General features: G+C 41.0%; 2 protein-coding genes across 8 annotated transcripts; one reads left to right on the top strand and one right to left on the bottom strand.

The window, feature by feature from the left end:
• Positions 1-418: 418 nt before the first annotated feature.
• On the bottom strand, positions 419-3,663 carry DBI (diazepam binding inhibitor, acyl-CoA binding protein). The gene is made up of 4 exons (XM_062606445.1): positions 3,533-3,663; positions 3,289-3,406; positions 1,445-1,507; positions 419-721 (listed from the first exon to the last, which is right to left on the bottom strand). Exons 1-4 carry the CDS (start codon positions 3,539-3,541, stop codon positions 648-650), a joined length of 264 nt encoding a protein of 87 aa, XP_062462429.1. The 5' UTR covers positions 3,542-3,663; the 3' UTR covers positions 419-647.
• A 214-nt stretch (positions 3,664-3,877) lies between these two features.
• CUNH2orf76 (chromosome unknown C2orf76 homolog) lies at positions 3,878-15,381 on the top strand. Of its 7 annotated transcripts, none has more exons than XM_062606774.1 (7): positions 3,965-3,984; positions 4,500-4,583; positions 5,726-5,878; positions 7,592-7,642; positions 11,905-11,942; positions 12,073-12,154; positions 13,286-15,088. In XM_062606774.1, the coding sequence occupies exons 3-7, from the start codon at positions 5,746-5,748 to the stop codon at positions 13,312-13,314; spliced, it is 333 nt and encodes a 110-aa protein (XP_062462758.1). In that variant the 5' UTR covers positions 3,965-3,984; positions 4,500-4,583; positions 5,726-5,745; the 3' UTR covers positions 13,315-15,088. The 7 variants fall into 7 exon arrangements, with proteins under 7 accessions (XP_062462738.1, XP_062462712.1, XP_062462727.1 ...); XM_062606718.1 differs by lacking the exon at positions 13,286-15,088 and adding an exon at positions 15,196-15,381 and having other exon boundaries at positions 3,968-3,984; XM_062606754.1 differs by lacking the exons at positions 3,965-3,984; positions 4,500-4,583; positions 13,286-15,088 and adding exons at positions 3,878-3,900; positions 15,196-15,381.
• The last annotated feature ends 230 nt before the right edge of the window (positions 15,382-15,611 follow it).

Below are 15,611 nucleotides of genomic sequence, written 5' to 3'. Positions count from 1 at the left end.
TTACAAAGGTTTTGTGTCCAGCTGCAGTGTTTGCCTTCTCTGCAGAAGCCTAATGTTGTTGGGAAATAATACCTCTAAGAAGCATTTATGAAAGATTTTTTGGCAATTGTTGAGTGAATCTCTGAAAATCCCAGGCAACCAATATCAAGCGTCTTGTTTTAGTACACACAGCACTAGACCTAGCCTTTTCACGATAATCTTCGTGGTGCTCCAAGTTTTGCGAGTCACCACTCATCTACGCGAGAAACGAGCCAAAGCAGGATCAGGCATCACCGGATTGGTCTGGATGCTGTGCGTTACACGAAACAGATTACTGAGCCCCCTCTAGTGGCACAACGACTGGAGAGGCTGCCTTGCGCCTTGCAAAGGGCCTTCGGCAGCTGCAACATGGCAATTGAGGGATGACCATCACAACCGCTAAAGTACCAAATGCACTTTAATGAGTTCCAGATTTTGTTCCCAGAAGGAATTTATACCGTGTCAGTACATTAGGTGGTTACATAACTTCCCCTGAACTACAGGCATGAGTGTAACCGACTACAATATACTAGGTATTTAAAATTATTTGTCATTCTCAGAAAGCATTTTTCCACAGTATTAGAAATAAGGCATGTTTCAGGTGTTCAAGTTGTTGCTATATCCAGTCCTCAGATGCCATATTTGCCCTTTAGCTCTTCCACTTTTGCTATGTAAGCTTTCATTGCATCTTCTTTGGACATTCCTGAAGGACAAAAGACAGGAGCAGTCAGATACCTTTACATGCAAACCCCTTGCTACAGCACGTAACCACATGCTACCAGAGTACAAAGGAGCCAAGAAGGTCACTTCACTGCAAATCTAGTATTAGAGTTTTAAACAAATGTATTCAGCAGTCATGAAGAAATAGTTTCAAAGCAAAGTTATATTTGTACAGACAGTAACAGTGTTTAGTCTTATTAACTCCATTCAAAATTATTACAGGACAGCTATTCAGTCAGCTTTGGCTGCATTTCGATGTAGTCCTTAAAACACCAGAAAAATCCCATTTTCATACATAAGATCACTTGTTTGGCTCCTCATTTACAGGAGAGCACAGCTGCAACCCCCTGTTAGGAAAGCTTTAAAAGAAACAACTGGGTGGATAGCTTGGTCTCTGGGGTACTAGGCTGGGACTTGGAAAACAATTTGGTTTTCTGCTGCTGTGGCAGTTCTCCTTTGTGTAACATCTTGGGCCAGCTGGGCATTTTGCACCTTAATTCCCTTTCACACAGGCTACATTTTTCAGGATTACTCCTGCTTCATAGAAGTAGTCAAAAGAGTTTATTACCACAGCATTCTGAAGTTCCAGAACTCTTGTCTTATAAGGCAATGCTATTTTATTTCTTGCTGAACCACATACACCTTTTCTGATTAGTTTGCCTGTGACTTTATTTACTTATTTTTCATTTTTTAAGTAGACACTTACCTTTTAATGCATTCCAGGCATCCCACTTTGCTTTGCCTTTGAAGTCCAGCATGCCAGGGCGGTCTGAAAGAGAGAAGAGAAGCAATAGATAAGAATTAGTTTGTGTGGTCTGGGCGTAGGTACTGTAATAGGTACTATACTACTACTGTAGTGTAGTACCCACTCCTTTCCTGAAGGCTATTTAGCTCTTAACTAAGATAAAATAAAACAATTGGTCTTTGCAGCTATTACTTACTAACCTGTGGTCAGGAGATCACCTCAAGAGAGCTTGTTGTAACGCTATTGGTGGCAACTGAGATATTCTCCAGTTGCCTTAAAACAGCAGCAGTGGTGTGATTTGGTTTTATTCTACTTTCTGAAGAGACTGCTATTGTGTGACAGCTATCCAATTAAAGAACATCAGCTCCACAGTAAAGCAGAAATGCCCTAAGGTCTCTTACACAGATACATGAAAACAAAAGCTAGTAGCATACAGCTTAGAACCCATTATCATCCAGCTAATGTTATGGGTCTAACATATAGGTCTTATTTTGTTCTGTCATTTAGGGGTGCCAGCTTTGAACTTTAACTACCTTCATGTAAAGTCCCTGCTCGGTTCTCCCTTCCTGAGTGATTCCTTAAAGACAATTCTTAAGCTTAACAAATGGAACTGGACATTAGCCACAAAAATACCCTTGGCAATATGACCTGAGAAGCTAATTGGCAGCTTTGCTTCTCTGCAGCAGGAAGCCTATTAGCTTACTCTTACACAGACTGATTTTCCAGCAATTCATGTTATCCACTGCTACACAAGAATGCAGCAAATTATAGAAACGTTGGTATATTAACAGCTCCAGAGCACCATTTCACCTTGAAAAACATTAATAATGCCAAGGTCCAGCCACACCAAAAGGATCATATCTTAAAACCAAGGTCCATGTTGCCCATCTTGGGAAAGAGACTGCAAGGTCCCATACACTTCATTGCCAGCTTTTAATCCAAGCAACACACAATAAATTTCACCAGCAACTGGGTCAGGAGGCCAGCACTCCAAACAAATGACCTTTTCCCCTTTCTAATTCAAGTCACTCAAGCGTTACACAAGGTCAATAGAGACAGACTTTATTCTAAATACTATTCCTAGGCTGAGCTGCTGCTGGCAGAAGTGTAGTAACAGAAGTAGCAGGAGAAATTTTGTACAGACACCTGCAGGGATATTTCTGCTACAATTTTTCCAAGAGATGATATTTAATTGCAGCTACTATAAAAACTTTCTCCGGTCCTTCTGTTTTGGCTTTCCAATACTATTTTTAGCAGCCAATCCAGTTTAAACAAACTGCCCCCCTCCAACCCATACAGCAGTTCTGCACTTACATAGTTTGCTTCGCTGTTTACGCCTGTTTAACTGCTAACAGTTTGTATTCAGGGAGCATTCCTTAACCTAGGCAGCTACTTGATGATAGAGGACTCCTGAAGTCCCAAACCTAATATTCATACAAAACTAATAACAGAAACGATTCTCAGACTGTTGCTGTACGATTTAGAAGACCGCAGCTGGGTTAATCTAAAATCCACAAGTTGCACAAACCCTTATCGGGTCAACTTATGCCTGCCTGCATATAAATCTATGCCAAGTCGGTACGGAGTCATTTTGGCTAACCCGTAGGACTGCAGGAAGCGAGACACGCAACAGGGGAGAGGTTTTGCCTCCCAGAGTGCCTCCAGCTCGGCCCCGACTGCAGCGGCCTCTCCCCCGCCAGCCAGGGCCCCAAGCACAGGCGCAGAGCCCAAAAGGGTCGCGGAGCAGCGCTGCCCAACCGCCGCCACCATTACCCTGCCCGGTAGGGGACAGAACCGGTACCTACCCGTGTTCACGTCGCCCACCGTAGCCTGTTTATAGAGGCTGTAGACGTCGAGCATCTCCTGGTCCGTGGGCTGGGACTTGAGCTGCTTCACCTCCTCGGCAGCCTTCTGAAACGCAGCCTGGAGAGGGAAAAGGCCCCCGGGAGAGGCTAGGGTGAGCACCCGCAGGCTGCAGCTGCCACCACACTTAGGGGGAAAGGAGGCACCCACCACAGCCCCTCATTCCCCACCGACCCAGCACCGTACCTCAGACATAGCGACAAGTCCACCACACGCCCGACACCCCGCCCCGTCCAGGCGCTCCACCCCTGCCGCTCGGCCGCCTCACCCCTCGCCAGAGCGCCCGCTGGCCAATCCTAGCGCCACGGCAAGTAAGGAGCCAATCGAAGCTCGGCGGAGGCGGGGAGAAGGCAGGCAAAGGGCCAATGCAGAGGCGGCGCGGGTGGTGGACCGAGGTGCTGCTCAAAGGCTGGGCTTTGGAGGGAGGGAGAGGATCACTGCAGTTCTGCGGCGGGGACGGGGGCGGGGACGGGGACGGGGACGGGGACGGGGACGGGGGCGGGGGCGGGGGCGGGGGCGGGGGCGGGGTGCCTAGCAGCCAATCCCGCTGCGCGGTGGGTGGTTCTGTAAGGATGTGATTGGTGGGACTGTATGAAGTGGGGTGAGAAAAGGGACCCGGAAGTGCTGGCGAGAAGTCGGTAGTAAGGCTGCGGGATGCTGGCGAGAGTTTCGGGCGGGATCTTTTGTTGTGAGGGCCGAGGGCCCGGTGCTTGGCCTTGAGTAGGTGTGCTGGTGTGAACAGGGTTCCGCCGCGGTCCTGGTGCCGCTAACGGAGGGCAGGAGCGGGGCAGGCCGGGGGAGGTGTCTCTTCTCAAGAGGTATCGGCCGTCGGTGTCCCAAGGAGGGTCTGCCCTGGGGAGGCGCAGGCTAGTGCTTCGTCGCAGCCCTAAATCGGATCTATCTGTGGGGTCTGTACAGTAAATGTGATAATCAGCGATTTCCAGTTGTCTGTGCTCCCAAATCTGTATTCCTGCAACGATCTTGAATGCTGTTCAGGAGAAAGTGAATTGCATGCTGTCCCCTTTACGCTGATACATCTCACGCCCTTGTAGAATAGCATCAAGAAAATACCGATCTTTGGTGTTTAATATTAATCTAGTTATTTTCAGGTGTAAGCCATCTTCTCTTTATTGGTGTCATTTATTTATCACAGTTTATTTACAATGAAAATGGAGTTGGACCTTGGGGAATTATTAACCAAGGGGATGTAAAAGCAAGTTGCCCTGTGATGTAGAAGGTCTGTGTCCCCACAGTGCAGAAAGTATTTAAAGAAAGTATTGCCGGTTTGCTTTGTCATGATACAGCTAGGATAAATACAGCACAGACTGGAAGGTACTTGGATATCTGTATGATGGTGTGGAGCTTAAATAATCTCCCCTCGCACAACAAGGGTGGGGTGAGGAGAGAAAGACACACACAAAAAGAACATAGAGGGATCGATAGGTAAGAGAATCCCTTGCAGGACTGGAAATGGTGACTGAAGTGGCTGCTAAGGGATAAGCGATGCAGAGGTTGTGCTGTACCCCTGGCTGATATTGCAGCACTTAAGTCTGCAGTCCTTGCTAGTTGCTGCAGCGGCCCTGGCAGTTTAGCTTGTGACCAGAAAGTGAGGTTGTTAAGGGATACCAAGCACCAAAAATAGAAAAGATTGTAGAGATGAGAAACAGCTTGTTTTCCTGCAGAGAGAGAGAGCCCAACGGAGCCACACATTGGCTTGTTTGAAGAGGGGTTTGGGTTGATAAGGGGATTCTGTTACAGATTCTGTGCTTTGTTGAAGTAGTGTAAGCCCTGTAGAGCCATTCTAGAGAACTACTATTATAAATGAAATGAAATCCCTTAACTATGTAGTAGTATATGAGAGTTATTTGCATGTGTACATGGGGGAGGCTTTTCCACTTCCTGTAGGGAAATTAAAATGAGCATTGTGTAAGAGCTTAGGCATTTTTCAAGGTATTATGTTCTCTACAACATAAGTATATTAAAAAGGTTTTGGTTCTGTTCATGTTAGTACATTCTTTTATAGCACAAAGTTACTTGCCCAGCAGAGTCTTCAGTCACTTAAACACCGAACTACATACTTGCATTTAACTGTAAGGTTTTTGTGTGTTTAATCGGAAGTCTGGTGCTATATTACACAGCACAGCTACAAATACAGGGCTATTTGGTGTGCAGTATCAGTAATATCCTAGGTAACCCTGTTTGTTTTGAGAGCCTGTTACTGCTTCTGTAGAAATAATAGAAGTGATGTCCTGAAAGGCATAAAGCTATTGAATTTCTTGCCATGTTTTAATCTTTGCATGAGGCCCACCTGCACCTTGTTTTCTAGCTGTGGTCATACACAGAGGAAGGTCAATAATTCCTCTCTTTGATGTTTTCCAGGTTATTCAGAATTAATTCTCATGTCAGCAGAAAGCTCAACCATCACAGTTCGTCTTGTTCGTTCTTTTGAACACCGGAATTTCAGACCTGTGGTGTATCATGGAGTCAACTTGGATCAGACAGTAAAGCAGTTCATTAGTTTTGTGCGGAATGGTAAGGGGCAGTTCAGTCCCAAGGCAGTTCGTTTCAGTCCTATGTGTTGCTGTCTCTGCACAAGAAAGTGGAGGGGAGCAAATGAATGGGAATTCTGCAGCATTAGTAGAGATGCCAGATTTGTGTGCTTTCTTCTCTTGGATGAGAAGTCTGGAGTTAATAACAGCTTCCATGGTCAGTGTGCCATGCCTAAATTTGGATAGACTGCTCTTCCTGCCCAAATCCCCACGCTTAGTCAGAAAGAGAGGAGGACATTGCTGCATTCGGCTCAGTGCCTCAGGCTCCTTGAGTAATGCTGTCAAGCAGCTATTCATAAATTAACAGGAGTAAATTAATAGAGAGTCTTGATCCATAGGAAGTACACCAATATGTGGAATGTGGGAATGCAAGTCTGTTTGCTATTTGTGAGAAGATAGGATCTTGAAAAGTTGTTTTTGACACCGTGAAGTCTCACTACGCATGTTTGCTTCTAAGTTTCTGTTTCTGTCTTGGGCTTTGTGGTGTAGATTTACTCATTAGTGGGCTTTATGTTTTAGAAGCCTTGTTGAATGTGAGAGTGTATCTAAAGATTAATGTAGACTAGCCCATGTAGTGATTCAGTAGGTAGGGTGTTGCCCTAGTCTTGCAGGTGTATTTCTACCCACCTAAATGGAGACATTCAAAAGGTGCAAAATAACATAATTGGATTTTTTGCATGAAGTCAGATTAAACAAGTCTTGAATTATTATAGCTGATAACATCCGAGCAACTCCTAGGACATTGTCTTGGGCTCCATGTCTGTATTGTGTTTTTAGCCGCTTCTGTACTTCTAGACAGGGATAGGCATGGCAAGATCCTAGGATGCTTTTAGAAACATTTCCAGAACATATGGTACCGCTGTTGTTATGAATAAGAAAATAAAAAACAATGCTAAGAAACTTGCTTTTGATGTGTGCAGAACTGCAATTCACTGTTATTTGAGACAAAGCTGGTGTCTTGAACAAGACTTTTTGGAACCTCATTCCACAGATGGATAATGCTGTTCCTGTTCCAAAAGATATGTTCTTTCCTTTACTATAATCTGTTTTGAAGGGAGAGTTTGAGATAAATTGTTAAACTACTGGTGTAATTACAGTTTCAGCCACCTTGTTGCCAAGCACCCCATGGCTGGCTAGACCTTCCAAGGCCCTGGTTGAATCCCTGGGTGTCGCTGGGAACCGTGGCACTGGGAAAGAAGTTGGTGTTCTCACAGTTGCTTATGGTCTGTGTCCTGCATGTGGCTAGAGGGTTAATTTTCTACAGTTTGGCTTTCTTTTCCTAGCTGTTTCAAATGGCTGTGTTTACTGAACAATTAAGTTATGAATGACAGTTGTCAGCAGTTCCTATAAGGTAAAGAGAGATGCTGTGCAAACCATTAACAGGATGTTCCTGGCAGATTTCTGAAGGATTAGACTCCTGTGATGATGTCCTAATTGCATCGACTCACTGTCCTCATGGGCTGTTTTGTTTAGAGGGACTTTGTGTTTAAGTGAAGTTAATCAGATATGGAGTTACTATAGAATCTGAGCCAAAAGTTTTGTTTTAGTATTTGATTCTCAAACAAGTCTTATGTATTGCAGATTTATTTTGATGTAAAAGATGTCCAGGATGCATACATTGCACAATAATGGAAAATAAAATGTTGGAAATAAAAAAAGACATCTTTGTATTAACTTTGTGTTTTTATTTTAACAGATGTGTCTTCAAGAACAGGTCTTCCTCCTCCTTTTAAAAATTACAAGTATGGTAGGTGTTGTTTCTCTCCCTCTTTGTTTTAATTTCTGTAAAATGCAGATGTAACATTTTATACCATTTTTTATAGAATTTAAAGGATAACTGCTGTAGAATACTCATGTCAGTGGTAGTGCCTGCCTATGTTTGCAACTCTGTCCAGCTCTTGTAGCTGGGAGTATGCCACTGGGATCATGTCTACAAAACTTCACCATTATTTTGAAGTTCTATATTAATCTTTTAATTAGGCTACATGTTATATATTATTTGCTAATTGATACCAATGGGTATTGGTATTACTTTTAAATTACATGTATAAGTGCCTTTTAACTCTGTTTTTACTCTAGCAAGCAACTTGTGATCTCGGGTGCTTTGAAATTGTAGTCCTTCATGTGCTTACATATTTCAGTCTCTACTAATTGTGAAGTCAGAAAGGATAGTGAAGCAGGAACTGAAGACAGTAAATAGAAAATGCTTAGGACTTGTATACTTAAATAGTTTACACAATTTAGGAGAAGCAGGGGAACTGTGCTCAGGGTAGATATGAAAGCTTTTTAAATACAAATACAAGTACAAGCTGATGGAATGAAATAGCTTGGTGTGAAATTTAGGCTGTCATTATCCTCTAATATAAAGCTGTGTGTATATTTGCTGTCTGTGAAGACTGGCATGAACATAAGCAATTCATCTGTTTGGGACAGAATATACTTTCAAAATAGATTAAATTACTGCCTTTCTGGGAGTTTGTTAATTTGGATGTCAGTAACTTATCTTTTCCTAAACTTGGCAATTCTAAAAATTCCCTTGGAGTTTTGCTGCAAGTGATCCTTCATCTTCCATGTTCTTGGAGTTGACAAACTCATTCCTCTACAGTGATTCAAAGAATTGAATGAGGAACCTACTTAATACATGTGAATGGTAATAGACTCTATTTGCCTTTAAAAAAAAAAAAAAGCAAAATCAAGAAAAGCCAAGCATTTCATTCTGTGTTCTTGCTGATGATGAAACAGTGCAAAATGAAGGCAGATAAAGAGTTAGAAGATCCATAATATATCAGTGGCAAGGATTTGAACGTTACTATTATTTTTAATATATTAAGTTATTAAAATATAAATCTAGGTAACTGTAAGTTTGAACTTGGAGGTACCCTTCCTCCCTCTAGTATCTGTGGCTTTGGCTAAATGAGGGCGTCCTATCTAAGAACTGCAACTATCAGTTGTATCAGTTCTTTCATCACTTAGAGCATCTGTTTAGTTTTTCCCAAGGCATATGTTGTGGCTTACCACCTGATTGCAGGTGTAGGACTAATGTGTGTGAAAAACACTGCAGAACTTTAAAACCTGTTACACCAGTTAGTGCAGGCCTACTTTTACTGTGACAGTGCTAGCTGTGTGGAGATTTACACATGGGAAAAATCACAGCCAAATTCCTCACCTTTCCTTCAGTCTGTGCATCATCCAGGTTCATGTCTTTGCCATCTCTTTTGTTGTCTACAGTCCATCTTGTGTTTTGGTGATGAAAGGGCAGTGAGACTTCTGCATGAATTGTGCTAGTGAGAGTCAGATTTTTCTTTCCACTTTGGCAGTGGCAGAAATCTCAGTTGGACCTGGCTATGTCTCACTTTATCTGTTTAAGCTTCCTTCTCTCCAGAATTCAGCATCATGTGTAATACTGTCGTGGTTTAAACCCAGTCAGGCAACTCGTTCACTCACTTCCCCCCCCTTTTCTTGCCCTCCCCCTGCTCTCGGAGGGACGGAGAGGAAAATCGAAAAGAATGCAACTCCCACGGGTTGAGATAAGAACAGTTTAGTAACTAAGGTATAACACAGATCACTACTGCTACCACCAATGATAATAATGATACAGGAAATAACAAGGGAAGAGAATACATCATCTCACCACCAGCCGACCGATAACTCGCCCCCCCCAGCCCGACCAAGCTCTGACCGATACCTCCTCCAACCCTGCAGTCTCCCAGCCCTTCTGGCTAACTCCCAGTTACATCCTGGGCATGACGTGCTGTGGTATGGAATACCTCTTTGGTCAGTTTGGGTCAGGTGTCCTGTCTCTGCTTCCTCCTGGCTCCCCCTCCTCCCTGGCAGAGCATGAGGCTCACAAAGTCCTTGGCCAAACCAAAACATCCTTGTTATCAGCTCTGTTCCCGAGCTGAAAGTCAAAACACTGCACTGCACCAGCTACCAAGAAGGGGAAAAATGACTGCTACTGCTGAACCCAGGACAAATACCATTGCATTTTTCCTCCTCATTTGGTGCTCTAACTTACATCTCAAAGCTTATGACTTACATTTCTCTTAATTTCTTTACACACATCGTTCTTGTCCTTGGTCAAACTCTTCTTAGTCTATCTTCTCATCTTCCTACCCTGTCATTGCCATCTTTTCCCTGATGGTGGCAGCCTGGGTGTCAACTTGTCTTATAGGCTGCTTCTCTTTTTTTTTTTTTTTCCTTCTGTGAATGTGGATCAATATGATAGATAGCTTTCTAAATCTGATTCTGTGAACTATTTCTTAATCAGTTGTCATGGAAGGTCTATTACGAGAAAAGGAATGATAAAAATTTGGGAATATGACTGAATGGAACTAAATGGGGATGAAATAGCAAAGGCTGTTTGGAGGACATGGCTTTAGCTAGGATGAGAAGAGACTGCAGCTTCATCTCTGTAACAGTTACAAAAGCCATTTAGTAGCTCAGATGAAGGCATGGTAAACTGCTGCATTTGTGAACAAGTAAAATTGAGAAAATAGTTCAGAGAATGACTGGGCAAAGATTAAAGGGAATGTGACAAAGTAAGTGAAGAAGCTTAAAACTAACGGGCAAAGGCTGGATTGTATTTACTGTGGTAGAAGGGTTTCATGATTGCAGTATTTTGTTTCTGTGATTGCTTGGTATTTTTGCAGTGCTTCTATGCAACATGGATTCTGATAACTGCTATTTAATGTATGTCTTGCTTCTAATACTGCAATTATTATGCCAGGTTGGACAAAGCCTTGGGTGACATGGTTTAGTGTGAGGTGTCCCTGCCCATGGCAGGGGCATTGGAACTTGATGATCTTAAGGTCCTTTCCAACCCTAATTATTCTATGATTCTATGCTAAGCCTGCCTTCTCAGTGACCTCTGCAGTGGGAATACAGAGTCATCTTTACCTTGTTTAATGTTTTAAATAGAATACTAAAAATGGGCTGGAGTGGTATGGAAGCAAAGTTCTGAATTGGGAATGTGATCTCTGTTGTTCTGAACATCTGAACACTAGCTCTCGATAGTTTGAAATTTGTTTAAGCCTATATTTAACTTTCTTAAATCCTTTTCTTAACAGAGTATTTCAACACATAGTGTTCACTTAATGAACAAAAACTAGAAACAGAGCTAACAAACTAGAACAGCAAATGCACAGGCAAGCAGAACAGGTTTTTGCTTCATTGCTGGGAAGGGGTTGATGTGTTACTCTGAATTTGTTCAAACGGATGCTTTGGAATCTGTCTGGAGTTGTTCTTGTTTGCTTGGGTTTTTTTGTTTAGCACTACATGGGCATCTTCTGGCTTCCATTTCCTCTGGATTTTTGCACTCAGCTGGTTGCTTTAGTGACCACATTATTTTCCCCTGTTTTTCCCTTCTGTTAACAAAGCCCTGCCCACACGGCCAGAAGAAAGCAATATTTCTTTTTTTTTTTTGTATAGCATAATTTCTTAAAGTGCCACACTGCACAAACATATCAGAGGTAAATATTATTAAAGAGGGTATAGCATTAAGGAGAGGCTGTACATGGTCATGGAAAATGGACTTGCTTAACAAAATTTCTACCATGGGTGCTTTCTTCATGAGGAGGAAAATTTCAAGGAAAGGTCTGAAGTGGTTAGGTTAATCGCTTGCTGCTTATCAAATTAACTGTAGTAGTTGACAGTGCATAAATGTGGTTTGTCCTGCCCCAGTTGCATGTGTAAAACCTGTTAGGTTAAAACACCCTAACTGGCATTTAAATTGGTGTGTTTTGACTGGCAATTAGGGTGGTCATTAGTTAGTTGTAATTCACCCAGCAGAAAGAAACCCAATAGGACGTGGTAGTGTAATGTTGGATTGACTGGTTTAAGACTGTGGCTGCAGCACTGGGAAATTAAGATGTTTTCTTTTAGGTTTAATACACAAAATTGTTAGTAATAAAAGATTTCAAACCTTATCCTTTTGTCTCTTTTTCCCCAAGTACAACTTTCAGTATTTCCTGCCTATTAAGCCTTATTTTAGGAAAATGTATTTTCTTTCAGATACAATGAAGATTATTCACCAAGCACACAAGTCTAAGGTATGATTATTAGCTGTGTTCTTCCCCTTTTACATGCTTTAATGCAGGCAGATCTCTGCACTGTCAAACAAGACTGGGCAGAGACAGTCAGCAAATTCTTATCTTTGTATTCTGGTTCTCTGATTTGTAGACTGGTGAACTTGTAGTGAGTTTGGAAGATGATGACAAACTGATTTTGAAAGAAGACAGTACGCTGAAAGCAGCTGGAATAGGTAGGAGTGCATTTGTATTGACTGAAGGTGCTGTTCATTGTGGTTGTCATTAAACTGATAACTGGCTGATTATGTTTGGATAGCCTGCTGAAAAGTAAATGCTATTCCTGATGCTCTTTACACTACTTGATAATTATTCAGGGAAGAAGGGGGGATAATGTGCATTCAGATCATTGGACTGAGGGCAGCAGGTATCTGCACTCCAAATGTTCAGAATGCAAATTGTGATTTTTAGAGGGTACGCTTATAATTCTGCTGAGAGTAATTTTAAATGATTGACAGATAGGTTATTAGTACCATGTCTGCTTAGTCTTATCAGTAACATTTAAGCTGATGTTTTGGTTAGAAATGTAAGTAATGGAACCAGCATGGAATAATGAAATAAGATTAGATTTGTTTAATGTGAAGCATACAGTGCCTGATAGCCAGAATGCTCAGGAAAACTCAAGCAGTATCATTTACAGAATGTGCTGAACATAGCAAAGACTTAAAGCTTGACCTGATTTCTCACATTTTGACAGGGGACTACATATAGGGCATGTCTTTTGGTAATAATGTAAAGACATGTCTGTCATGATAAAATTGATGGTCCCTGGATGTCCTTTGGGCTTCTAATAAATGTGGCTGAATGACTTTGTGGCAGCAGGGTACTTAAGGGATGTAGTTCCATTCCACCTCGATATGGACATTCACTCATTTGAATCTGATTTGCCTAGCTGGAACACATAAGTGCCTGTGCTCTAAGTGCAGGGGTTTCACAGAGAGAGCTCCGTCCTGCTCCCAATGCCCTCTGATTGCTCCCCAGCTAGTGAATGGGATTTCTTTCTCAGGTTTCTTGGCTCTTTTGTTTTCTCCCATTTACTTTCTGATTTTAAGTGACTTGGGATGTCCCTCTAATGTTTTATTCTGGGCAGCACTGCAACTGGCCTAAATACACCTTTCCTGAAGTCTTTGGGTGTTCCTATGATATGAATGATAGTTATTCTCTGGCTGTACTAAACTAGGTCTTTTTATCTGGAGGGGAGAATAAAAAAGGTTCCTCAGGAAGGACTATTATTGGCATTCAAGTCTTACAGATTTGTAATTTAGTTAGCAGAAGATTCATTTAAACATGATTTTTATCTACCGAAGGCATAAGAGGCAATGCAGTTCAGTACTGATGACAGTACTAAATGTTGAATTAGAAATTACATTGTCTACAGCTGCCTTCTTTTAAAAAGGTAGTGATAAATATATGTCTATATATCCATCTTTGAAGCTAGGTTTGTAGCTACAACAGTGAAACAGTTGGATGTGATCTTCAAAAACATGTCAAAACATCAGAGTAAATGTTACAGTGAAAGGAAATCAGAGTAGACCAGCTTGTTCTGTGTCTCTCTACAAAGAAAGCGGTGGCTTATTCAGGGCAGAAAACAATGTAAAGCTGTTTTCAGAATAACTAGCAGCAGTTAGTCATTAGTATATAGTGGGTATTTGTAACACAAAAGAAAACCTCTCATTCTGTAAAATGCAGTGTGCCATTTTGCCATTTTGAATTTGGTATTTTTCCAGTGTATCTTGACAAAAGAATTAGCTAAGTTAGGATTGGGTTCTTTATAGTAAAATCTTGAAGATTTTACTTTTCTTCAACAAGAAGTGAAAAAGAGTGGAACCAAGGAAATGACGACTGATAGCAGATACTACTCTAGTCTGCATTTTATACAGTTTCATTTAAATCAATAAGAAAATTTGAAATCTTCTCTTGACATATTACATTTTTCCAATATCTAGTCTGGACAAGATTTCCTAGACTAAAGCAGAAAATTGCTGTTAGAAAACCTGGGAAATTCTGAGACACAGAGAACACTTTTTTCTAAGCTGTAGTTGATTGCCCTTGGCACTTTACAGGGTTGGGCTAGAGAGTTATAAATTATGAGGACATTAGATAAGTATCCTCGGGAAAGCCTCTGTGGTAGTGATTATTATTACAGTTATTATCTAGCCAGCAAAGTTAATGCTTGCCTGATTTTTATTTTTTTTTTTTAAAGCAGGGTGTATGTTAATCAAGTGTTCAGTATTCATTGCAAACAGTCTTGTCTGTTTTCTAGTTGAGATTCTGAACCCCTTCTGCTCTTTTTTTCCTTTTTTTACAAGACAGGCAGACTTCATTAACTTCAGGTTTAATTTAAAAAACAAATGTGGAACTTATTGGCTCAGCACCTTAAAGAATTCCATGTTTAATAATTGTGAAGGCTTTCCATCAGATTTGTCTCTGTTCTGAATTAGTAATGTTGCTGACTTATTGTTTTAGAAGAGGAAGTCCTTGACCTACTGGGTTGAAAGAATTGTGACTGCTCTGAACCTTTGTGGGTCCTTTAGCTCTACCATATCCCCTGTGAATAATTAGAGGTATTTGAAGGTATTGCTGGAGAAGCCAATTTGTGTCTTTCACTTTGCATATTGTTGAAGCCTCATGAATTAATCATCATCAGGGAAAAAAATTAACTTCTTCAGACACATATTTTGATGTGTCATGAGGGAGAATGTAAAGTGATCTGTAAAATATTCTACTGATCCTCTAAGTATTAAATTATTATACCTACAGGCTAATTTAATAGAAAAAATAGTTTCCTTCTCCCTTTCCTAACAGAAAAATGCACAAAAGAAAGGTAAAATCACGCTTCATTATTTTTCTAGCATTTGAAGGTGTTAGAAATGCAGTCACTTAATTTGTTGAATGCTTATACAAACAATTCTGTGAAGGCTGTGTTAAACAAATCTTGACGAGGCTTGTGTACTTCTATATATTCAGGTTCTTGGGTTTATTGTGTGTTTTTTTTTCTTTGTTTGTTTCTTTTTTATTTGGTTTGCAGCATCGTTAAATGACATCTTTAATACTAGAATCTTTTTTGCAAAAATAAGGGGGGTGAAGTGTGTGGTGATTTATAATTGTCTTTGACTAAAAATTCAATTTTTTTAGTTGTTTTCTAAGGTTCTAAATAGCTGGCTGCTGGATGATTCATTTACTGCTGTGCTAAATATTTATTTTTTATTTGTTCTAGCAAATGAGACTGAATTAGCATTCTTCTGTGAGGAAGATTACAGAAACTACAAAGCTAATCCTGTTTCGGCCTGGTGAAGATCCCAAGAGATTGTTTTGTTTTCCCATACCTGTTGTAAATTTTCCTTATTCTGCTTAATGAGATTTTTCTTAAAGATCAATAAATCCTAGAGGATTGCTTTGCAAACAGTGCAATTCCCTTCCTATAGAAATTAATTTCTGTCAATATGCTGAGAGAAGGAAAACTGGGGGACTTTTTTTCTTTCTCACATTTCTTTTTCCTTTGTTTGCCTCAGGATGCAGGCAGTGCAATTTCTGACCTGTGACATGTTTTTTGTGTGATCCTACATCAGATGTTAGCTACATATGGAAAGTATATAGTACACAGTAAGATTTCATCACAGTACTGACTTCTAA

This window comes from Pezoporus occidentalis, unplaced genomic scaffold, assembly GCF_034315485.1.
Source record: "Pezoporus occidentalis ecotype Australia unplaced genomic scaffold, CSIRO_AGI_Poc_V1 ctg12, whole genome shotgun sequence".
Lineage (NCBI taxonomy): Eukaryota > Metazoa > Chordata > Aves > Psittaciformes > Psittacidae > Pezoporus > Pezoporus occidentalis.
This window is presented reverse-complemented; position numbering and strand designations above follow the sequence as displayed.

Excerpts from the sequence above, each read along its gene's own strand:
- DBI (XM_062606445.1), bottom strand. Across the intron at positions 1,508-3,288 it reads GGTGGGCGACGTGAACACGG|ACCGCCCTGGCATGCTGGAC; the intron begins GTAGGTACCGGT and ends TCTCTCTTTCAG. Across the intron at positions 722-1,444 it reads TGCCTGGAATGCATTAAAAG|GAATGTCCAAAGAAGATGCA; the intron begins GTAAGTGTCTAC and ends TTTGTCCTTCAG.
- CUNH2orf76 (XM_062606754.1), top strand. The coding sequence starts at position 5,746 with ATGTCAGCAGAAAGCTCAACCATCACAGTTCGTCTTGTTCGTTCTTTT. Across the intron at positions 7,643-11,904 it reads TTTTAAAAATTACAAGTATG|ATACAATGAAGATTATTCAC; the intron begins GTAGGTGTTGTT and ends ATTTTCTTTCAG. Across the intron at positions 11,943-12,072 it reads ACCAAGCACACAAGTCTAAG|ACTGGTGAACTTGTAGTGAG; the intron begins GTATGATTATTA and ends TCTGATTTGTAG.